General features: G+C 44.3%; 1 protein-coding gene and 1 long non-coding RNA gene across 2 annotated transcripts in view; one reads left to right on the forward strand and one right to left on the reverse strand.

Moving 5' to 3' along the window:
- The window catches only part of LOC129150864 (uncharacterized), a 15,456-nt gene extending 5,939 nt beyond the window's left edge, over positions 1-9,517 (reverse strand). Inside the window, exons 1-3 of the long non-coding RNA XR_008557629.1 lie at positions 9,492-9,517; positions 6,016-6,170; positions 5,804-5,837 (exon numbers count right to left, since the gene is read on the reverse strand). This is a non-coding gene — a long non-coding RNA (uncharacterized LOC129150864). The remainder of the gene's footprint in view (positions 1-5,803; positions 5,838-6,015; positions 6,171-9,491) is intronic.
- Positions 9,518-9,740: 223 nt separating this feature from the next.
- The window catches only part of MAPRE1 (microtubule associated protein RP/EB family member 1), a 29,836-nt gene continuing 14,441 nt past the window's right edge, over positions 9,741-25,135 (forward strand). The window contains exons 1-3 of the mRNA XM_008140940.3: positions 9,741-9,836; positions 15,934-16,057; positions 24,504-24,649. Coding sequence (XP_008139162.1) covers positions 15,937-16,057; positions 24,504-24,649 — 267 coding nt within the window. The 5' untranslated portion in view covers positions 9,741-9,836; positions 15,934-15,936. The remainder of the gene's footprint in view (positions 9,837-15,933; positions 16,058-24,503; positions 24,650-25,135) is intronic.

Here is a 25,135-nt window from a genome sequence, read left to right on the forward strand (position 1 = left end):
GTCAGTCATCCAAAGCACAGTGAATCCCTTGGTGACTAAGCAGGCCAGCTCTAGGGCCCTGGTCTCCAAGCTCCAGTGTAGTCCCCGACAGGCTTATTCAAGAGATTTCTGGGCCCCACCTTGTGTTCGATTCATTGAATGTGTATAGTGGAGACAGAATTCCATGCCTCTGGGTCAGAGATCACACTGGGCTAGTAAATGGGTTTCTAAATCTTGGCTTCAAACGTAAGTGACTGGAATCTTAAAGGCTTGTTGTCTCCCAGTTCTTTATGCTTCTCTAGCACCTCTTTCCACTGTTCCCGTGTTGCAGTTCAGCCACATTCATGGGGGGACTTGGCCCAGGGAAAGGACTGGTTGGGGTGGCCCCATGATTCTAACATAGCTGCCCATGGCTTTAGCTTTTTGGGAGGAGTGTGTGCCTGTTGGTCTAAATTTAACATTGCAACTCCCTTCAGTAGTTCTGTCTTCAACCACTTAGCCAGGTGCCCCAAGACCAGAGTATGCCATAATCCCAGTGTCTCACTGAGGTAGGATAGTAAGAAGCTAGAAAAATTCCTTGGCAAGTGGAATAGGGAAACGGTTCATTTGCATCCATCTCGTAAATCCTATCTTCCTTAAACCAAGAACACAATGGCTTAATCCCTGGCCAGATGGGTTTAGTTGGTTTGAGAAATGTACTGATACACTAAGGTTGTGGGTTCAATTCCTCGTGAGGACACATATAAGAATCAACCAATAAATGGATAAGTGGAGGAACAAAATGGATGTTTCTCCCCCTAAAAATAAGTTTTTTGGAAGCTTTTTAAAGAATATTTTTATTGATTTCAGAGAGACAGGGAGAGATAGAAACATCAATGATGTGAGAATCATCGATTGGCTGCCTCCTGCACACCCCCTACTGGGGAAGATCGAGCCTGTAATTTAGGCAGGGGGCAGGGACACAGCCTGCTGAGTGGCTGGAATTGAACCTGGGACCCTTGAGTCTGCAGACTGACACTATCCATAAATAAATTTCTTTTAATGTAAATTTTAAAAAATAAATCGTTTATAGACTTCTCCCCAATCGGTAAATACCTTAAATCGCAGTACTCAGAGATAACAGAAATAACAACCTGCCATTTGTACCAACCACAGCCAAGCACAGATGAAGTTAAGGGAATAAATCTCATTTTAGCATATCAGGATAAGACATGAATATTCTATTGGGAATATGAAAGAGCTTAGCATAGAAGCTAAGCTCCCTTAAGACCTCCCCAAAACTCCCAGCCTTTAAAAACCCTCAAAATGAAGGTCCCAGGTGAGCCTGTGCCTTCCTCTCACCCCTCAGGCATGCATCTTCTAAACTAAGGGACCCCAGGAGACTCAACCAGGGGAGTAATGGGCAGCGGCTAACCCCCTAACCCAGTCTCCAAAGCCCCCTTTCCTCTGACTTCCCGGTGAGCTAAAGCAGCCACGCCTCAGCTCATTTCTTCCCTATAACTTAGAGAACCAAAGCAGCCCAGCTTAGGCTCTCCTGTTCTATGCTAAGCCTTCCTTGTTTCACTGTCCCCACCTTTAATAAGTGTACCCTCAAAATCACCAAGACTTCCTCTACCTGGTTTGGTTCAGGGGATAGAGCATCGGCCTGTGGACTGAAGGGTCCCACCCGGCTTCTATTCCGGTCAAGGGCACATTCCCAGGTTGCAGGCTCGATCCCCAGTGGGGGATGGCAGCCGATCAATGATTCTCATCATTGATGTTTCTATCTCCCTCTCCCTTACTCTCAAATCAATACAAATATATTATTTTTTAAAAATCACTTAGACTTTTGTTGTGAAATTATTTCCTGCATGAATTCAAGAACCCACACACCACCGGCCAGCCCTAGGCAGACCCTCTAAGGGCCAGGCCCCCTTTCGGTACTATCACTACCTCTAGCCTACTCAGGGAAAAGGAGTCTACAAAGATTTAAGGGAGAAAGGTGTGTAAATGGGTGATGCCTGTGTAGTGTATTTGTTGAGCATTACTTAGACTTGGTATCTCTGAGCCTCTGTTACTTCACATGTAAGATAGATTATAATCCTAGCCACCTCCATGATTGTAGTCGTGTACCTTCAGATTGAGTTCCTAAATGATATGGCTCAGATTTGGAGTGGAGAATGGGAAACCAAATACGTTTTTAAATGCTGCTGGGCTTGAAACAGCCCAGGTGTGAGTTGCTATGGTGAGACAGTTGGCAATTAGTGAGCTGGTTGGCACTCCTCTCTGAGGTACTGAGACCCCAGGGACCTTAGGTGCCCTGTTAAGCCATCTTGTGTACAGTGCTGCATCAAATGCCAGGACAGGATGAAGCAAAATAAACAGCCCCGACCTCGAAACTCCAAGAGAGGAGATGGACGAGCCTTCCAGGTGAGGGGCCTTGGTCCTAGCCTGCTTGTGGGCAGACTAGGGGAGGCCTGTTCTATGGGGGCAGTTCTTTTTTTTTTTTTTAAATATATTTTATTGATTTTTTACAGAGAGAAGGGAGAGGGATAGAGAGTTACATCAATGAGAGAGAAACATCAGCTGCCTCCTGCACACACCCTACTGGGGATGTGCCCGTAACCAAAGTACATGCCCTTTTCTGGAATCAAACCTGGGACCCTTGAGTCCGCAGGCCGACGCTCTATCCACTGAGCCAAACCGGTTAGGGCAGGGGGGCAGTTCTTTATGAGTTTTCTCAAGATGGCGAGAGTTGGTAGCAAGTGATCGCAGGCTCAGTGGCAAGGGGATGAATGTTCCGCACTTGAGGGCCTTTGATGAAGCAATCTTTCAGGGTCTGGCACGTTTCCAGGATCACTTTGGGCAGGTGACGCTTGGACTTTTTGTTTGGTTTTCTTTTTATCTCTGAAAGGTGGGGATCATAAATCCTATCTGCTTCCTAGGGCTACTGTGAGCGTTCTTGGGCATGATCTGGGTAAAGTGCTTTGCCTGGTGCCTGGCATGAGCAAGCCCTCACATGCGTTGGATGGTATTGTGATATGGCAAGCCATTAACACAGTGTGAATGACTGGGTGCTGGAAGTGATGGTAACACGCAATATTTACTAACATATTAATTATTTATTATGTATTAACTAGAGGCCCGGGGCACGAAATTTGGGCAGGGGGGCGGGCCTCAGCCAAGCCTGCACCCTTTCACAGTCTGGGAGTCCTCAGGGGATGTCTGACTACATTTTTAAAAAATCACCCTGTACTTAATTTTCTTACCAACTCCCCTCACGCTCACATTCTGTTTCTTCTTTTTATTTATTTTCCTGGCCTCACCCCATTTTAGCATCCTCTTTCCTGCTTTCTTTCCCTCCCTCCCTTTGAACCTCCCATGGCCCCTCTTCCTCCCTCCCTTCCTCCCTCCCTCCCTCCCTCCTCCCTTCTCTCCCTTCATTCCCCATGTCTGTCTCCTTCTTACTCCTCCCCTCCCCCCCATTCACCTTTCTCCTTGTGAGCCTGAACCCTGCCTCCCTCCCTCCTTCCCTATTATTACCCCCTCCACCCCCCGCCATGTTCATTGGTTTCTCTTTTAAACCTTCCCCTTTCCTCTCTGGGACCTGCTTCCAGCCCCGCCTGAGCGCACTTTGATATTAAAGCTTCCGTTTGGGGGGCATTAACCCCCAGCCCAGGACCCAGCCCCAGCCAGGCCTTTGCAGTCCCCCCTTCCCTGACCTCCCCACCACCACCCTCCTCCCATTCCCTGCCTGGGATGCCCCAACTTCTAGTCAACAAAGTACAATTAACGCGACACCAACCTAATCCTGGCCAGTGTCTTTGGGGTCCAGCCCTCAGGGACGAAAGTGGAACCCTCCTTAGTGTCCAACTCCGCCCCAGCTAAGCTGCGAGGGTGGCCGAGGCCGGTGTGGCCCGGGCACTGCTGCCACAGAGCAGGAGCACCTCCGCCTGGAAGGCCTTGGACCGTCCGTCCCAACGGCCCGCGCAGGGGGCCACTGCCCTCCTCCCACGTCTGGGCGGGGCTCCGCTCCACACTGCCTGTGCCCTGCCCCTCGCCAGGCACAGATGCTCCGACCCCCGTGGTCGCCACCCGCTCCCGTGTGCAGCCCTGCATTTTCTTCCCTTTTCCATTCCTGTGTCTTTTTCTTGTTCTCTTTCTGTATTTGTTTCTCCTCTCAGCCTGTCTGCATGCAGGCCTGCCTTCCTCTCCCTCTCCTTTCTTATCCCCTCCTATTGTATCCTATCCTACCTACCCTGGGCCTCGAAGCTGCCCGAGCAGGGGGCGGGGACGCAGCCTGCTGAATGGTCGTTATGTGATGGCATCCTGGACAATTTGCATATTCCTCTATTATTAGTATAGATAATAAAAGTTAAAAAAAAAAGGACAGGGTAATGATCCCCCAGATGTTGCAGAGGAGCTGGGCTGTAGCAACAGCAGCGTCTGGTATTGAAGTTGTGTCCATCACAACACCCACAGGGTTCCCTTGCTCCTTGTTAGGGAGAGTATATGGGGTGGACAGGATCTTTCTTGGGGGTGTAGAGACTGGCCTCTGGACAGCACCAAACAAACAGGGCCTGCCACTGGACCTCAGTTCCTAAGGTTTTCTTGCCAACTGCTACTTCTTGAATGATCCTCTGTTCCCGGCCTGGGTTGGTCCTTGATTCCTCTCTGCAGCCAGGCTGGGTGCCCATTCTAGCTTTATCCCCTCCTGAGTTGTGACCTTAGGTGTTTTCATAGCCTCTCTGACTCAGTTTATCCAACTGTAAAACAGTGATAAACGATATCAACCTCTTAAGGCTGATGTGTGAATCAAATGATTCAGCATATGTGAAGCGCATAGAAGAGTGCTGAGCAAACGGCACTGCTTTATTGCTATGCTAGAGAACCCTCTTAGCAACCCGGGAGTGAGGCTGTGATCACCATGATTATAGGTAAGAGAATTGAGACTGAGGACTCCCATAATAAACCCAAGCCACCCAGCTAGTGGAAAAGGAGCTGTGAGGTGGAATCTGTTCTGTGAAGCCAACATCTATTATTATTTCTCCTTGGTCTTACTTGCATCTATTTATTTGTTTGTTTGTTTATTTATTTTTTTTTTTTGTATGTGTAGTTTTATTTTATTTTATTTTTTAAAAATATTTTATTGATTTTTTTACACAGAGGAAGGGAGAGGGATAGAGAGCTAGAAACATTGATGAGAGAGAAACATCGACCAGCTGCCTCCAGCTGCCTCCTGCACACCCCCTACCGGGGATGTGCCCGCAACCAAGGTACATGCCCTTGACCAGAATCGAACCTGGGACCTTCCAGTCCGCAAGCCGACGCTCTATCCACTGAGCCAAACCGGTTTCGGCTATTTTTTGTTTTGCTGGAGCTTGAAATTACTTGCTAACCTTTGCAGCATGTGATGCAATTTGCCTATTTCCCTTTCTTCCTTCCCTACTTTCTTCCAGCTTACCTTCCCACCTCCCCTCTATCCTTTCTACCTTCTTTCTACCTTCTGTTTAACTTCATTGATTTCTTAAATTTATTTTTAAAAATTTTTTATTGAATTTATTAGGGTGACATTGGTTAATAAAATTATATAGGTTTCATCAGAAAAATACCCTTCACCCAAAATCTTCAAGTGTTAACATTTTGACACATTTGGTTTGTCATCCTCTCTATTATTTTTTTTTTCTGAACTATTTGAGAGTAAGTTGCAGACATGAGGTCTCTTTACCCTTAAATCCTTCACTGTGTATTTCCTAAAGACCAGAACATTGTCTTACATAACCACAGTACATTTATCACAATCAGGTAATGAATATTCATTCACTTCTTTATCTAGTCTACAGACCTTATTTACATTTTGCCAATTGCTCCAATAATGCCTTTATAGAAGAAGAAAAAAGAAATATACATAAGTAAACATATTTTGACTAATATCTATTCCAGAATCATACATTGCACCTGATTATTTTTTTACTCTTAAAACTTTTAATTAATTGTGAAATATACAAACAGAACAGTGTACATATAAGTCCTGGTGCTTCAGGCCTTATAACCTACCTGTGCTCTCTGACCTGAGGTTCATCCTAAGCTCTCAGCATTGTGTTGAAGGCAGGGGGAACCAGGTGTTAAACGGTGGGGTCAGACCGGACATGGGATCAGCAACCTTGGTACTTGAATTCTGGCTAGGAAAGAATTCAGAGCCAAGAGTCCAACTATAAGAGAACATTTATTTGGTAAGTCACAGAGGTAGAAAAAGTGATTCCTAGAAGAACTGGGCTTAGGAAACAAGTTATAGAGGTAAAAGAAGGGGCCTTGGAGCTTGGGAAGGTAATGGTATCACACCTGGGGGTGGGGTGAGGGAAAGGTGCTGGGTCCTCCTTCAGGGTGATCTTAGGGGCAGTCCCAGGGGAAAATCTTAACAATATTCAGCAGCTTTCTAGGTGTGTCCTTTCAGGGTCTAGGTCTCCACTGATTGATTGGTGGGCACCAGGGCAGGGGGCATTATCCAATGAAGCTGGTCCTGAGGTCAGCCGTGGGGTCACTGGTCTGGTTTTGTCGCTCTTTTGGGCTTGGAGCTAAAATACAACAAAGGCCTAGATGCTGTCGCTAGGGAGCAAAGGTTAGGGGTCCAAACCACATGACCAGTGATATGCTAGGGGAGGAAAGGTCACCGTGGGGGCAAGGTCCCACCTTACATTTGTCCTTTGCTGAGCACCCAGGACTTTCCACCCTGATGACCTTCTGTACCTAGCCCATCATCCTTGCTCTGCTCATGTCTGTCTAACTGCCTACCACAATTGCAGAAACAAAGCAGAGGTTGGCATTACTAGAATTAGTAACTGCTTACTCTGAGTGTTTGCACATGCTGTTCTCTGGCTGGAACAGCCTTCTCCCCTTTGCCTGACTAGTCCTCTGGTTCTAACCTCTCCCAGGAAGCCTTCTTTGCCCCCATTCCAAAGTAGGATTAGGAGCCATTCCCTAATCTGAGTTCTTCTCTGTGGATAGATGGAGGAATCTATCTCAGCACAAAGCTCTCTGCGTTATAATTTATTTTTGTAGTTGTGTCCTTTATGAACTAGAGGTCCTCAAAGCAGCTGAGACTTCCTAACACCATTTTTGAGTTCAATAAACTTGTAATACATTTGGAAAACTCAGGCCTTGAATTTTAGTTTTCTGTTTGTTTTTGGAGAGGAGACTCACAATTTGTTTCTGTGATAATGAGATTACATATTAAAACAGTTGCTTAAAGATGCCTATTACAGTCTCTAAAGCTATTTCTCCTTCTGGATGAAAATTCTTTTTTTTCTTTTTAGTCTTTGGCTCTTTGTAGTCAAGGCTTAATCTGACCCAGATGACCTTGGCTAGCTCCCTCTCAGGGACAAGAATGTACTGTGAGCCTATCACATGCCCCTGTCTCACCTCTCTGGGAGCTGTCTCCTGGGAGGGTAGATGAGTTTGATTTCAGAGGCCCTTGCTCAGAAACCTCCTGTGATGCGCTGTGTTTGCAGAACCAGGTCCAAACTCCTGGTCTAGCACTCAATGCTCTTCTTGACTTGGCTTTCTCCACTGATTTCATCCACCACACTAATGTCCTGTCCTCCAGCCAAAATGGCCTTCAGGTAATGCTGACAATAATGGACATTAATTGAATATTGACATTAATCAAAAGGGACTCAGAAATCACTAACATTTATTGAGCACATACTAGTGTGCTAGGAGTGTCAAGAACTTTACATATCTCATTTAATTCTAATTCCTAGCAGAGTCAGGATTTGAACCCGGACCTACTGGCTTTGCTACTTATGACATTCACTTAGCCTGTTGGAAACTTAATGTCCTCATGTATCAAATGAGGACACTTTTCTTTTTAAACATTTTTTAAAAATTGATTTCAGAGAGGGAGAGGGAAAGAGAGATAGAAATATCAATGATGAGAGAGAATCATTGATTGGACATTAGTGTGGTGGATGAAATCAGTGGAGAAAGCCAAAGCCAAGTCATTGATTGGCTGCCTCCTGAATGCTCCACTTGGGAATCAAGCCCACAACCTGGGCAAATGTCCTGACTGGGAATTGAACTGTGACTTCCTGATTCATAGGTTGACGCTCAACCACTGAGCCATGATGGCCAGGCAAGGGTAATACATTTTGATATGAAGCATGAGTAATTGACTAACGATACTCCTAAATGCATTTGAATATCTTTACTCGATTATCCATGCTTCCTATCAATTCACTATAATGCTAATGTTACTAATATTGCTGTAATCATTTGGGTACAGGGCTCTTGCTATATCCTCTTGCTTGCTCTACCCTAATGTTTTTGCCAGGTTACACCTAATCTTTTAGGGCAAAGATCATCTCTGAGAAAAGCCTTCCTATACTACTCAGGTGAAGTTAGGTCTCCTTGTGATGTACTCATGGAGTACTACATACCAGACAACCAGCAGTACTCATATTTAAATGCCTCCAGACTGATTGGTAAACAGCTCCCGCCACAGCTCCCCACCTCACATTCTGTCCTGAACATCTTTCCAGGAATCTGCAACTAATTGGGTGAGACCCTGGCCCGGAAGGGGTCTCCAGGAGCCTATTCCATGCAGTGATGTGCCATCACCCTTGCCACATACTGCTCCTGCATAACACTAAGTCTGCTTTGTAATTAAACAGTGATTTGTGTCATTAGTTATGATTTGCGCTTCCCCTGCCAGACTGGAAACTTGAAGAGCTCACAGGTTGTCTAGTTTTTGCTCACCATCAAATCCCTAGGACCCGACTGACTAGGGACTATACACTGAGTGGCCAGATTATGATGACCACCTGACGTTGTAGGCACATTAGCTATAATTTCGCGCTGAAGTTGCTAGAGGGCCAGACCGTTATAAATAGGGAAGCAGGTTGTTTACCATGAGAGTAGAAGTGATTTTTTTCTGAAGATAGTGCTATTCATCAGGCATGGTGTCAGATTCCTCACATCACCTTTCAACATCTCTGTGGAGTCAATGCCAAGAAGAATCGCCGCAGTATTGAAGGCAAAAGGTGGCCCAACGAAGTCCTGATGGGGTGGTCATAATAATCTGGCCACACAGTGCATATGTTTGTTGAATACATAAAGAAATGATATCTAGACCAGAAAACTAGCTCGAAACCTGGATCAGCCTCTGATGCCTAGCCAGTCAAGTGACCCACTGAGCCTCAGTTTCCTCTTCTGTCAAGTGGGTGTAATTCATTCCTTCAACAAGTCTCTAAGAACCTATGTATCAGGCACTGGGACCCAGGTGGAACAGGACTGAGAAGATTTCTGCTTCCACGGGACTTAGGAAAAGGCAGACAAAAAGGCGTAAACAAACAAGATGGCTTTATATTAACAAGAAAATAAATGCATGTCGATAACAGGGTGACAGAATGTGTCCCTGAGGTGACTTTTTACAGTTTTTCCTTAAAGTTCCTATCAAGGATCTTTACTTAATAACCTATTTTTGTATTAATTCATTGTAAAACCTAATTTTTTGGGGGGTGGGAGGGGAGGCTTACCGGGGCGGAGAGTTTGTAGCTGGATCCCGCCTTCCAGGCGGAGTCACACTTCGCTCGAAGAGAGATATCATTGGATGTGGCAGACCACGTGGCTGCGAAGACTCGGCAGTCTTGCCCCGCCCCGTGGGTGCCTCAGCTGTCGATCAAGGGGACTGGGTTCCGCCCCGGGCGCGCGCTGAGTCTCTATAAAAGGAGCCGGCGGACGATGACGAGCTTTTACGTCGATGCGTAACGGGGGGGTGCGTGTGAGGTCATCGCGCGGGCGGGCGGGGTCGGACGGTTTGAACGAGACGAAGACGGAACCGAAGCCGGGCACGGCAGTGGACGTGGTTCCGCCGCGAGCCGGTGAGCCGGCTAGCGGGCACGGGGCAGCGGGCACGGGGCGGCAGCCGGGGGGGGGGGCGGCTGTGTGGGCCTTGGGCTGGGCAGACGCCGGCGGGTCCTGCGGACGGTGCTCGGGCCGCTCCTCGCGGCGGTACGGTTCGGCCGGGTTGGGGGGAAGGGCGGGGCCGTGACCCGGCGCGCGCGGACTGGGGGGCGCGCGCTTCTCTATGCCCAGGGGGCGGGGTCTCGGACCGGAAGCGGGGCTGCCCCACGGCGCGTGGGGGCTTCTGGGTCGTGGCGGAGGTGTGGAATCCGGCCCGAGGTGTGGAATCGGGCCCGAGGTGGCGGGAGGTTCCGGGGTGGCCAACTCGGTGAGGGGGTATGTGTTGTTGAAGTGAGGCCTGCCGGGAGCTCTGGGGACCCCCCACCGTAGTAGGCGGTGTTGCCTGATGATTAAAAGTTAGGGTTTTGATTCAGACCTGGGTTCGATTCCCTGCTGTGTAACCTTGGGCAGATGCTCTAACCTCTCTGGGCTTCCGTTTCCTCATCTGTGAAATGGGGAAAAGGATAATACAGAAAACTGTAACGCAGTGCATAACAGAAACCAAGCCAGCTCAATGGTCTCCTTCCTTTCTTAATTGGGTATTTGTTGAGTGCCTAAAAGGAACTAGGCACTGTGCTAAGCTCTGGCTATACACCAGGAGCAGAGGGCAAAGGCCTGAGAGTCCTCTCCAGGAGTCTACATTGTGGTGGGGAGACAGATAGGAAGTAGAAGATGCATACATGGACAAGATAATTTCATATAACTACTAGGAAGACAATATATGAACAGCGCTTTTCCAATTCCTGCTTCACAGCTGCCCTAGGGCGCTACAGGGCAGAGCTTGGCCTCTGCCCCATTTGGCCATCCTGAGGCCCATTGAAGGATACACCAGGCCTGGCATCCACCTCTAATGGGGTGTCTCAAAGAGTAGTAATAATAATAATTATTTGCTAATTGGGCACTTGCTAAGTGTCCGGCATCGTGTTAAGTGCTTGATGGGGCATTATGTCATTTAATATATCACTCTGTCTCTAAGAGATAGCATCTTCATTTTATAAATGAATGGACTTAGATTCTTAGAGGAGGAGAGATTTGCTTTATGCTGTCCAGCAAGTGGCTAAACTCACTTCTGCGACTTGCAAGTCCAGTCTCTTAACGTCTATATTCCACTGCCTCTCTGAGGTCCAGACCTAGAGAGAGCATATTTCATACCATTGTGTCCTTTTTCCTGGTTTGTCAGTGACTAGCACAGTTTCTGGTACGTAGGAAAGCCTAGGACATGATGTACTTTTCACTGGAATGTTTTCAGTTAGATCCTCATTTAATCCCCATTGCAATGTTTTGCAGAAGATATTGTTCACTTTTTACAGGTGAGCCATTTTGATCCAAAAGGTGAGGTGTTTATTCAGGGTCACATCACTTTTTTTCTGGCGGTATCTCCTTCTCCCTCTTCATATAGCACTCGGTATGGTGCCTTGAAAGTAAGAGGGTGCTCATAGCTAGCATTGGATCAAAATGAGTTTGGGAGCCTTCTAGGAGAACTGGTGAAGGAGGAGAGCTACCTGGGTGAGGCAAGAGGAAGCTTCTTCATGGCAGTCGAAACTTGGTTGGAGGAGGCATTTAAGGGTGAAGTTTGTGGGGTGGTCATGGGGTCCATCCATTGAGACCAAGCAATGGTATCCTTATGGAGGAAGGGGGAGCTGTAGCTCTAAGAACTGGGCTCTGTTTTGACTGCCTGGAAAAGCCAGTTAATTGGTTAAGTCAGTAGATGTTTATGGCACATCCACAGAGTGCCTAACCTCATGTATTTAGTGGCTGCAGAGTTTTCGAAGCACATAGGACCCGGTATTAATGTACTGCTAATGAAGAGTTTAAAATTATATGATGATGAAAGGCCACTAATGTTTTCTGAGCTGGGGTGTGGTCAGCAGTCACACGTGGCTTAACCAGCTGCTTACATTTTATGGTAGCATGACACACACAATACCTGATGTATGTATGAATGTCACCAAAATAGATTACAAATGCTCAGTCTGGGACCATGTTTTTTGTTTGGATGTGCCCTTTGGTACCTGATAATAGTGTTTTGCACACAACACAGTATTCATGTCATTTATTTGTTCATTCAAGGATTTTAAACAGGGAGACCCTTGATCTGATTTGTGATTCAGAAAATTATCTCTGGCTGCTTTGTAAGAATAGATTGAGACTAATTTGAACACTGTGGCAGTGATCCAGATGAGAGATGGTGGTGACAGGTCTTTGTTTTTGGCACTGAAGTTAGGATGAATGAGACAAGATCCCTCCCTGCCCTGGACCTAATGTCTGTGTTAGATTGCATGCCAAGTATTTTATGTAGGTACATAAAATTTCATTTAAACCTCATCCTTCTCAAGTAGGTGGCATTAACTCATAACTGAGGTGCATTGAAGTTAAGTAACTTACCCAAGGTCATACAGCTAATGAATGACATCCTCAAGTTCAAATTCAGGTCCTTCTTGGTTGAAATCCTCAGTTCTTTGCATAGAGCAAATTGCTTTCTGGCCCAAATCTGGTCCTGGAGTGATTCAGAAATGAAGAGATAATGATAGTGCAGTGCAATAATGCCTATCATAGAGATTTGAACGAAGTGCTGTGGGGATGTGGGGATTAATTTCCCAGTGGAATCAGGAGCTCAATTATGCTGGTTCTTTTTTTTTTTTTAATATATAAATATATATATATTTATTTTAATATATTTTATTGATTTTTTACAGAGAGGAAGAGAGAGGGATAGAGAGTTAGAAACATCGATGAGAGAGAAACATCGACCAGCTGCCTCCTGCACACCCCCCACTGGGGATGTGCCCGCAACCAAGGCACATGCCCTTGACCGGTATCGAACCCGGGACCTTTGAGTCCGCAGGCCGACACTCTATCCACTGAGCCAAACCGGTTTCGGCTTTTTTTTTAAAATATATTTTATTGATTTTTTACAGAGAGGAAGAGAGAGGGATAGAGAGTTAGAAACATCGATGAGAGAGAAACATCGATCAGCTGCCTCTTGCACACCCCCTGCTGGGGATGTGCCCGCAACCAAGGTATATGCCCTTGACCGGAATCGAACCTGTGACCCTTGAGTCCGCAGGCCGACACTCTATCCACTGAGTCAAACCGGTTTCGGCTATGCTGGTTCTTTATTACAGCTTTATCATTTGAGTTTAAGATTGTAAAAGTGTTGATGGTTTGCTTCTGAAAAAAGTTTACATAGATATATATTTTTTTCTCTTTGACACTGTCCTGCCAACCTGAAAAAACAAGTAACTTTTAATGAGCGCCTACTGTATGCAAGGCACTCTGCCAAGAGTTGTGTGGGATGTGAGGGCACAAACTTGGTAAGTCATTTTCCTCTCCAGACCTCAGTCACCCTGCTCATAAAAAGGGGTTGAATGGGTAGATCTCTGTCTCTTCCAGCCTTCACATTCTGGAGCTATGTCATGAGGCTTGCAGCAGCCTAGTGCAAAAGACAGGGGTGGGTGGGAAGAACAACTCATATACTGGTCACTGGGTGGAGGGAATGAAGTGCCACAAGACAGCATGGGATCTTATGGTGGTTCTGAGGCCCCCGCCCCCGCTTCCCATGGGTAATATTGGTGTCTCATGAAATGAGGAAATTATTAAGTGCCAACGTCACTATGAAATCCAGTGTTTGACAGTGTGTGCCCTCATGGTAATTGCCCCAGGATTTCACTTAGATCTGGATTAGCTCGTCCTTAGCTCACATTGCTTGAGTCATCCCTTCCCACTGTCTATTTTCTACCAGCAGTTAGGGTGGTCTTTTTCAAACTTAAATGAGAGTTTGATTTTATCCCATAACCCTTAACAGTAAATCCTTACCATGGCCTGCAGAGTCCTAACGTGATCTGACTTGTTCGCTTTCTCCACTCTGTTCTGCTCTCCCTCTTGCCCAACTGGGATAGCCACACTTCTTCCAGATCTCTCCATGGCTGCTTCCTTCTAATTCTTAAGCTCAAACGTCTACTCAGAGAGGCTTTCCCTGCCAACATTCCCACCACCCCCATTGCCTTGGTGGTTGGTATGAAATGACATTTGTTTGAGTACTTGCTCTGTAGGACTTCCACTACTAGAATGTGAACTCTGAGGACAAGTCACTTGTCTCTACTGGTTATTTGTTTCCTGGTGCCTAGAACAGTGCTTGGTAAATGTTTGTAGATTGAATGAGGATGATGATGGCACTCGCATTTAATAGCGTTTCAAGTTGATTTGTTTTTGTGTGTTGTTTTGAATTTCAAAGCCTGGCAGAACGATGAGGGGTGGCACTTTCTAGGCTAGGGGAAAGAGTGCTGACGATGGTGCTGGGCAGGCTTGGCACACTCCGCTTCTATGTGATCGACGCCTATGGTTTCTATGCTGAAACTCTCTTTCCTCCTCTGTAAAATGAGGAGAATCAAGGGAACCTTGAAGAGAGTTGTCAGGGTTAAAGGACAAGTGTCTGTGAAGCTCCTGGTACTTAGTAGGCTATCAGATGCCCTCCTGTGACCAGGTGGCTCAGCAGAGAATTAGTACCAAGGACTCTTCATTGTAAGGTCATTTGCCACAACCTTTGTAGTACTTAAGTTATTGAAAAGCTTACTTTTGATTTTAAAAGAGTGAAAATTATAAAGAGGAATTAATAAGCCATTATGGAAAACAGTATGGAGTTTCTTCAAAAAATTAAATATGGAACTGCTATTTGACCCAGTGTTCCCACTTCTAGGAATATATTCTAAGACACCCGAAACACCAGTCAGAAAAAATGTATGTACCCTATGTGCATACCAGCACAATTTACAATAACTAAGATCTGGAAACAGCCCAAGTGCCCATCAGTAGATGAGTGGAGAAAAACGCTGTGGTACATTTATACTATGGAATACTACGCAGCAGTAAAAAAGAAGCATGTCTTATCCTTTGAGACCGCATGGAGGGACCTGGAGAGTATCATGCTAAGTGAAATAAGTCAGTCAGAGAAAGACAAGTATCACATGATCTCTCTCTTATGTGGAACCTAGGTAACAAAATAAACTGGTGGATCCAGAGACATGGAAGCATGGAACAGAGTGGAATATCAGAGGGAGGGAGTGGGGAGGGTGGGAGGTAATCAACCAAGGATCTTGTATGCATGTATGCATGGCCCATGGACACAGACAATGGGGCGGTAAGGGCCTGGGGAGGGGCAGGGGTGGGCTGGAGAGGGTCAATGGGGGAAAAAAGGGGGACATATGTAACACTTCAACAATAAAGAATTATTTTTTAAAAATTAAAAAAAGAGGAATTAATAAAAAGCCCACCATCTGAAGAATACTTATGTAAACATATATATATATATATATATATGCATGTATGTATGTATAAAAGCCTAAGTGACCATTACAACCGAAAGACTGGTCGACTGGTTGCTATGACGCACACTGACACCAGGGGGCAGACGCTCAACGCAGGAGCTGCCCCCTAGTTAGTGCGCTCCCATAGCCAATCTCCCGCGGCTGGCCAACCTCCCACGATCCCTCCCCCATGGCTGGCCAGCCAACCTCCCTCAGTCCCTCCCCCCCGGCCAGCTGGCCCCAATCGTCCCGATTGGGACTGGGCGAGATGGCCCCGATCGGCTCCAATAGCTAGCCAGGCCGAGGGACCCCACCTATGCACGAATTCGTGCACCAGGCCTCTAGTTTTAATATGTTAATGGATAAACTTGAACTGATGGTTTCTAAATAGAACGTTTTATGAAGGGAATGTTTTATCCCTTCATAAAACATTTAACCTTCCCTTTACTTAGTGTTCATTGTAGCTTAAAATTTTATACCAATCACATTAAAATGGGGCCTAAATTTTAGGCTGGCTGTTGTTGGGCAAGTCATGTTTATTCCAGGTTCATGGCTAGAATGCTGGTGTCTCAGATTTGGCCTTTTGGGAGAGAATGTGAGGCTTAAAAATTGAGAGTTCCCACAAGTCTTGTGTGATGTGTAGGAAGGAAATGCTTGCTCTCCCTTGCGTGCTTAATAATGCAAACCCTTTTCTTTTCCTCACATGCTATAGAAGATGGCAGTGAACGTATATTCAACGTCAGTCACCAGTGATAACCTAAGTCGACATGACATGCTGGCCTGGATCAATGAGTCCCTGCAGTTGAATCTGACAAAGGTCGAACAGTTGTGCTCAGGTAAGAGAAATCCACTAGACCACTTTTCCAGGAAAGCCTGTAGGTCCTTCAGGAATGTGCAGGTCTGTATTTGACTACAAAAGCCACAGGTTCAAATTTTATGTTGGGGCTGCCCCATTTCTTCTCAGCCCTGCCCTGGTTTCACTTCTGAAAGAAATGCGCTTAAAAAGAGCACGCTTCTGGCTGGCCTGTGAGTCCTCCATCTCTGGCCTTAGAAACTGAATTCTGAGGCCTGCAGCTTAGCTCCAAGTCTCCTTTGTGCTCTTTCACGTTTAGATTTGAAATGTTTTGAGGACAGTAATTATAATTGTTCTAATTAATTTATCAGTGGCATTTCTTTTTTTTGTTTTTAATTTTATTGATTGATTTTAGAGAAAGAGACAGGTAAGGAGGGAGGGAGGGAGGGGAAGAAAAGGAACATCGATTTGTTGTTCCACTTATTTATGCATTCATTGGTTGATTCTTGTATGTGCTCTGACTGGGGATCATACCTGCAACCTTGGCATATCGGGATGACACTCTAACTAACTTAGCCTCTCGGCCAGGGCCTATCTATGGCATTTCTTTCTTTTTTTTTTTTTTTTGACTAAGTTCTGTTTTATTTTATTTTTATTATTATTTTTAAATATATTTTATTGATTTTTTACAGAGAGGAAGAGAGAGGGATAGAGAGTTAGAAACATCGATGAGAGAGAAACATCGATCAGCTGCCTCTTGCACACCCCCCACTGGGGATGTGCCCGCAACCAAGGTACATGCCCTTGACCGGAATCGAACCCAGGACCTTTGAGTCCGCAGGCCGACGCTCTATCCACTGAGCCAAACCGGTTTCGGCTCTATGGCATTTCTTATTCCAAGTAGCACAAGACCAAAGTCGGACAAATGCCATTTCAGCCACAGTTTTATTGAACTTCTATTTAATAAAATTTGGCAGAGAGGCAATGATTTAAAAGAAGAAGAAAAACATGTTTTGTTTCTGTATATACGAATAATATAACATTTAGAAAACTAGAAGAAGAAAAAAATGCTGGTAGTTTATTATTCAGAGAAAGCCACTGTTCAGATGTTTTACTTTTCTGTGCACTTTTTCTGCTTAGCTTTGTATTGTGGATATTCTTTAGTGTCACTTACTCTCTTTATATTAGTTATTTTTTTTAATTTCTTTATTGATTAAGGTATCACATATTTGTCCTCATCCCCCCATTCCCATCCCACACCCTTCCCCACACATGCCCCCACCCCCCTGTTGTCCTTAACCGCTGGTTAGGCTCATATGCTTGCACACAAGTCCTTTGGTTGATCTCTCCCCTTTCCCCCCCCACCCTTCCCTCCCCTTCCCCCGAGGCCCGACAGTCTGATCCATGCCTCCTTGTTTCTGGGTCTGTTCTTGTTCATCAGTCTATGTTGTTCATTATTTCCCCTAGATGAGTGAGATCATGTGCTATTAGAAATACACTTATAAGAACCGAAAATGAGACAAGCAATAATGGTTATGGTGACAGGCAAATGAATCAGTCTGTAGTGAGTTTCTTTCTGGGCCAACAGTTCTTTTGAGACCCAATTTCAATGTCCAACAGTTCCTTATGTGTACATGTCAGCACTGACATTACAGTTCTTGTTGGTGGACAAATGGTGGTAATGCAGGTCTGACTCTCTCTGGTTTGGTCCTGGGCAACCTGCAGTGACACACAGCTGCTAACTGCTAGTATTGGAAGGCCACATCAGCGTCTTCCGTCTCTGGACTGCTGCTCTTCTGTCTTCATGGCTGGAGTAGTTCTGTCGATTCCTCTCTGTTGCTGGAATCCACATGGTCTCGGAGTTGTTTTCTGAAAATATACAAATATATTCTCTACCAAAAGTTAATAAAGGAATATTTTCTATAAATTTGGGGATCCTATTTCATTTTTTGCCCAAATGATTTTCCTCTGGCTTGTTTTGTCACCTTGTATGTTTTTCATGGGTGTCTTGCTTTTAGCCTTACAATTAATTTTCTAAAGTATTAATTTTCTAGATGTAATTTACTTACAGGATATTTTTCCTTACATGATATTCCTCTACTATCCCCTCCTGTTTATATTAGTTATTTTTAGTGACTATATGCTATTTCTTTCTATAGCTATGCTGCAGTTTTTTAATATCTTACCAATTTTTGGACATTTTAGGTTATTTCTAATTTTTCCATTGTGACTATGGCTAGGTTAAGAATCATTTAGCATAAATTTTATCTCTGTTTATTTCCTCAGTGATTCCTATAAATGGAATTAACTAGTTAAGAGGGTATGAACTTTAGGTTCTTGGTAATTATTTTTCATAAAGGCTTTATCAGTTTCTACCATCTCTAAAGACTTCTGTCTCCCCCCCCCCCCCCCCCCCCCCCCGCTTTCTTTTGTTTGCTTGAAATAATAGAAATGTATTATTCTGTCACTCTTCTGGAAGCTCAAGTTCAAAATCAGGGTGTTGACAGGGTTAGTTCCTTCTGACTGTCTCACCTTTTGAGAGTTCTGCTGTCTACCCCTGATTGTCCTGACATAAGGAATGTGTTAGGGTTATCAAAACTGAATTTACTACAGGATAGGAGGTGAAGTCAAGAATATGCCAGAAGAAAGATGAGACATGTATTCTCTGCTACTTAAATTCTTTGATTGTTTGTGGGATAGAGAATTAGAATCCTTAGGTTCTCCTAGAAATGAAAGCAGTCATTTAATTGAACACTTGTGTTCCAGGGTTATGTAAATGCTTTTTAAGTATATCTTCATTTAATTCTTACTGTACCTCCATGAGATAGGGATGTTTATTAATCTTACTTTACAGATGAGGAAATGGGCTTAGGGAAATTGAGTAATAAGTCCAGAGTTATACAGCCAAGAACAAAATTGAGACTTGAACATTCATTCAAGTGAAGAGCCCAGGCTCTTCAACCCCTGTACCCTACTTACTCTAGACTTTTCCTTACCGACCAGTGCCATTTGGATCAATTTAAAATTATTGCTCTCATTTATACGATTTTAAAAAATTAATTCAGCTTGTACTTCCTTATTTTATAACTGTGTCCTAGTCTTGGTTTCATTAGCTCGTTTTGTTATTTCCCCTGTGAAGCTTAATCTCAAGTTTTATAGATGGTCAGAGGAAGCTCCATGTGAAGTTGTTCAGTGAAACACTGGTGCCCGAGAGTCATACTGATTAAACATGAGTTACTTTGTTAGTCAGAAGCGCAGGTTGTTAGCCTTAAATCTGGACTGCTTTTTCCCCATTTCCTATTAGTTTCCTCAGTTTTATCACCACATTTCTATTTGAGGCTTTTAAAGCACTTGTTTGACCCGTGATTTATGACTAATGTGTGGATGAGGTCATCTTAGTTTTCATTGGAGCTGGCCTTTTCACCAATTTCCCCCTAAAATTTACTTCTTTCTGTAAATATATACCAAAGTATATTTCACTTAGTTAAATAGAAAGTTAGCTCTCTTTTCATGTGTAAATAAGTTGTGCATGTGCTGATCTGGCTCCAGATTTATCTCATTCCGACAGGAAGCTGTCATGATAGGACGAGGCTTAGGTCTGCTCTGAGCCTTTTGACTTTGGAGTCCCTTAATGTTCTAGTTCTTCATTTGTAAACTGGGGTAGTAGGACCTTTTGGGCTGTTGTGAGGCTCAACTGTAAAAAGAGCTGTCAGATACGGGTTCTTTACTAGACCCCGGGGGTAAGTGTAGACTTTGTTTTACAGTATGGGGAATGTCCATGGGGCATGGCTGGTTTTGAACCCAGATTTTTCTGACTACACAGCCCACACTTTTTCTGATGTATACACATTATACCTTTTTTTTTAAAAAGCATTTGAAAGAGTTAAATGTAGATTACATATAATTAATTACAACGATATTATCTCATTAAAAATCTGTGACAAGCCTGCCCCGGTGTGGCTCAGTAGTTGAGCATTGGCCTATGAACCAGGAGGTCACAGTTTGATTCCCCCGTCAGGGCACATGCCCAGGTTGTGGGCTTGATCTCCAGTAAGGGGGCATGCAGCCTATCAATGATTCTCTCTCATCATTGATGTTTCTCTCTCTCTCCCTTTCCCTCTCCTTCTCCCTTTCTCTGAAATCAATAAAAATATATTAAAAAAATTATGTGAAGAATTTTAACTTGCCTGTTGGTTGTTACTTTTCTTGCTCTAGATAAAATGCTTTTCCCCAGTACAAAGTGGTAAGTGCAGGACACTTAACTGTTATTTGTAAGCAAACCTTTATTCATTCATACCATTTCTCCTCTTGTCAGCTGCATAGGGCTTCTCTCAGAGTATGTAGATGGTTGCATTGTGTTTCATGTTAATGCTTAGAAAACCTGGTCTCAGCTTCCAGTCGGAGACCCAACAGAATAAGCTACAGACACTGTTGGGTCCCTGAAGAAGGCCTGCTGCCAGGGGCTTGGAATCATAGAAAAAGTGAGGCTCCTCAGATCCTTGTGTGTGCTGAGGCCAAAGCAGAATCCCAAGAGTCTTTAACTCTGGTGCCTAGTACCTCCTCCTGTTCTTAGCTCTGATGAGAAGAGGATCAAGCAGATTTAAATTCCCTGCCAAACACCAGCTTTAGAAGGTAGGAATAGGTTTTCCTCTTGGGGGCCTATACTATTAATGTGCTGGCTGCCTGTGAAATGGCTGAGTTTTGTCAGTATTGTGGACTCCCCTTCCCCTCCCCCAATCAGTGAAGTGAGCCTTGGCTTGGCTCTTGTAAGTGAGATATGGTGAGGATAACTTTCAGTGACAGAGTTGGTAGGTTGTTCAAGATTCACTACATTCTATAGTTCCCTGCTTTGGAAAGCTAGACATCAAGAAAACAAACCTGATCACAGAACGATTTTGATGAGGGATTGCTTATTTCAAAAAGGGATACTGGTTGCCTTTTGTCACCCATTCTCTTTTTCCTCAGGTCTATTCCCATATTCAGGCCCCTCTGCACTTTTCCAGGGGCCCAGCATCGTGCTTTGAACATGCCAATTGTCCCTCGCTGAAAGAGTTCTTGGTTCCCCTCTCTTCTGCCTTCTCCTCTCCAGCCTGGCCTCTCCATTGTTCCTGTGCTGCACTGAATAGGAGAGGTGTTCACATGCTCCCAGGCAAATGCTAGATTTCCTTTTCCCCCAGCTATAAAACAACTTGTCAGTTACCACATTCTTAACCAGGCCTACCCCACTTTTTCTCTTCAAGTTGACTCACTTTTTCAGACACTCCAGTTGGGGCCATGATTTCACCATTCTAGTGTCGCAGGCCTGAGAATCATCTGAGTCTAATTCACAAAGTTCTGTATGTCTTCTGAAGGGTGTTTCAGATCCAGCCCCTTATCAGTTTGCCTACTGCTGCCACAGTGGCCCCTGACTGGGCACTAGGTTCCCTCTGAATTCCCCCACCCTCACTTCTTTCATGTTCTACCACGTTAGTCTGCAGCCTTTCTAAGAGACCTTTTTTTTAATCCTCACTGGAAGATAGATATATATATATATATATATTTTAAAAAATTTTTTAAATTGACTTTTAGAGAGAGGGAAGGGAGAGGGAGAGAGAGAAACATCAGTGTGAGACAGAAACATTGATCAGTTGCCTCCCAAGAAACTTTTCTTCTGATTATAAGTGATTAAGTCTTTGTTATTGAAACATTAAGAAAATCATAACCATATTCCACTGTAATGCCACAAGTTAGTGACAGTTACTGTTATCTTTTAGCTGCATTTTTTCTTAGTTATGGCTTTATTTATTGAGTGCTTGTAGGCCAGGCACTTTCCAAAGTGCTTTACATCTATCACCTGGGAGGTCAGGAATATCCATACCGTTTTACACATAGGTAAGTGAAGCAAAGAGAGGTTAAACAACTTGCCCAAGGTTACTCATTTTAGTTGTACTTTCAGTATTTTCCTATAATTTTTAAATTTAATTGACATAATGTATATATGATTTTTATTTTTTTGAATAACTCAAGAGTCTTAAAATGGTTTAAAATTCAAAAGGAACAAAAAGATAAAACAATGATAAGTCTTCCTCTTAACTGGGTCTACCAGCTACCCAGTTCCCCTCCCAGAGGAAACCAGTGTTATCAGCTAGATAGCCAGCCTCGAGAGAGAGTCTGTAGTCTGTGTGTGTGTTTGTGTGTGTTGTGCACCTATTCCTCCCTTTCTCACAAATGGTAGCATATTTAATCACAGTGTATATTCTGGAGAGTGTGCCATATCCATATATCATCAGATGCCATGTTAGTTTCTTTTATGGCTGGAGTACTGTAATTTTCCTTGGATCTGTTCATGTTAATGGACATTTAGTTTGTTTCCAGTCTGTTGGTATTACAAATTGTTGCAGTAACATATACAAACATGTGTCGTACAGTTTTGTTTCCTACTTTTAAACTTACAATAGGATTATTTTTCCCCAAGTTAATTTTCTTGATGACTTTTAATGTTTGCATTAATGACTCCTCACAGTCCTTTTTTTCCACACTAGAGGCCCGGTGCACGAATTCGTGCACAGGTGGGGTCCCTCTGGGTGGCCTGCGGGGATCGGGCTGAAATCCACAGTCCAACGCCACCTGCAGTTCCTACCTGCCGCTCCTGCTCATCCCGGGCCCACTGTGCCTGCCACAGGCTCGTGCCCAATCAGTCCGGATCAGGAGAGGCTCACGCTGCCACAGCAGTGCTCACCAGCCATGAGCCCTGCGTCTGGTGCCCTCCCAAGGGGAGTGGTCTGTGGGATCGGGCTGAAACCATCTCTCCGACATCCCCCGAGGGGTCCTGGGTTGCGAGAGGGTGCAGGCCAGGCTGAGGGACCCCACTGGTGCACAATTGGGGCATGTCCGGCCCATCTCGCTCAGTCCTGATCGGCCGGACCCCAGCAGCAGTGTTGTCAGTGTTGGAGCATCTGCCTCCTAGTGGTCAGTGAATGTCATAGCGACTGGTTGACCAGTTGACTATCTGTCCCCTGGTGGTCAGTGCATGTCATAGCGAATGGTTGAGCAACTTTAGCATATCATTTGCATATTACGCTGTGATTGGTTATTTGGTTGTTCTGCCATTTGGTCTATTTGCATATTACCCTTTTATTATATAGGATTAAAACATATTTGTTTTTATTGATTTCAGAGAGGAAGGGAGAGGGAGAGAGATAGAAACACCAATGATGAGAAAATAATCATTGATTGGCTGCCTCCTGAACACCCTGTACTGGGGATGGAACCCACAACCCGGACATGTGCCCTGACTGGGAATTGAACCGTGACCTCCTGGTTCACAGGTTGAAGCTCAACCACTGAGCCAGGCCAGCTGGGCTATTTCCACACTTTATTCATCCTCTAATGACTCAAGCCTTACCTACTCCTTTAAGCCTGAATACTCTTACATTTAGTAGTCATCTATTTCCTGCCTGTTTGAGTTAAAACATTGAGAGTTCTTAACCTGGAGTTTTCTGATAGGGGAGCATCTGTTCTGTGTAGAATGTTGGCTGCAGCTTTCATCTACTTCTCCAAGGGACCCTTGACCCAAAAGGGCTGAGAGCCAGTGCCCTTGATAATATTGCAAGCTTTTGGAGCAGGGGCCACACAGTGCCCTCGTTTTGTGTTCTCTGCTTGCAGCACAGATCCTGGTAGGGTGAGGCTGTGGAGGTTAGTGAGATTTGATAGTTGATGCCATGACACAGCTAGTCCTACCTACCCTAAGTCTGTCTGCATCTTTAAGCCACAAATTATGTGGGCCTGTTCTGTGGAACATAGTTGGGACAGTGGCCATTTAAGAGGAGTCCTCTTCTAGCCCTGCTTGGGTTGCCAGCCTTTGTTATTAAGGCAGAGCCTAGAAGGAAAGCCTCTTCTATTGATGAGCACCTAGATTTCTTTCATATATTGGCTTTTGTAAGTAATGCTGTAATGAACATAATTAAATTTATTTAGATATGTAAAAAGCTCAGGAAGACAGACATCTTAGAAAAAAATTCTTTTAAATCCCAGAACATGGATCTTTGAAATACTTGGGAAATCCCTTCTCCCGCTCATGAGGATGAGGTTATGTCCTTGGGAAAAATCAGAAAATGTCAACCTCTGTTTCCCTTTTCTCAATTCTATGCATTCATTAAAATATATATATATTTTTTGCAGCGGTCATTTTATTATGTTTCTAATAAAAGAGTAGTTTTAAAATTTCATAGAAACATATTCCTTTTCCTCTCATTGCCTTCTAAGTCCCTTCACTGTCTTCCAAGTTGCAAGTGTGTTGAAGAACCGATCAGGCAAAACCAGTCTTGTTATAGATTTTAAAAATGACTTTGAAGTCAAGTAGTATTGAAGCTTTTAGGTATTGAAGGTCCACTTTACAACTTTTAAAATTGTACCTGGGTTAAGGGTCTTTGGGGTAAATTTCCCCCTGCTGCTTTAATAATAACGTTTAATGACTTATTGCATATTTGGTTCTTCTGTTGTTCATTCAGGGGCTGCCTATTGTCAGTTTATGGACATGCTGTTCCCTGGCTCCATTGCCTTGAAGAAAGTGAAATTTCAAGCAAAGCTAGAACATGAATACATCCAGAACTTCAAAATACTACAAGCAGGTTTTAAGAGGATGGGTGTTGACAAAGTAGGTAAATTTTATTCTTTCATTTAAGGTTGTTTCTTGACTAGTGATTGTTACTAAGGATACAGCTGCTGGCCCATGACTTTGGCATGTTCTTTTCCCATTTAAAAAAAGTATATATTTTATTGATTTTTTTACAGAGAGGAAGGGAGAGGGAGAGAGAGTTAGAAACATCGATGAGAGAGAAACATCAATCAGCTGCCTCCTGCACACCCCCCACAGGGGATGTGCCCACAACCAAGGAACATTCCCTTGACCAGAATCGAACCCGGAACCCTTGAGTCTGCAGGCCAACACTCAATCCATTGAGCCAAACTGGATAGGGCTCTTTTTCCAATTTATATATTTTCCTTTTCTCCAGTTAACATAGAATTTACTGGGAGCAAAGTTTTCCTCTATCCTCTCCTATCCCAGTTCCCTTGCTATGTTCTTTCTTCATAGTGAAGTTAGCAGCCATCTATAGGAGTCAACCTGTTTAATCTCTGTTAC

Source organism: Eptesicus fuscus, chromosome 12 (genome assembly GCF_027574615.1).
Source record: "Eptesicus fuscus isolate TK198812 chromosome 12, DD_ASM_mEF_20220401, whole genome shotgun sequence".
NCBI lineage: Eukaryota > Metazoa > Chordata > Mammalia > Chiroptera > Vespertilionidae > Eptesicus > Eptesicus fuscus.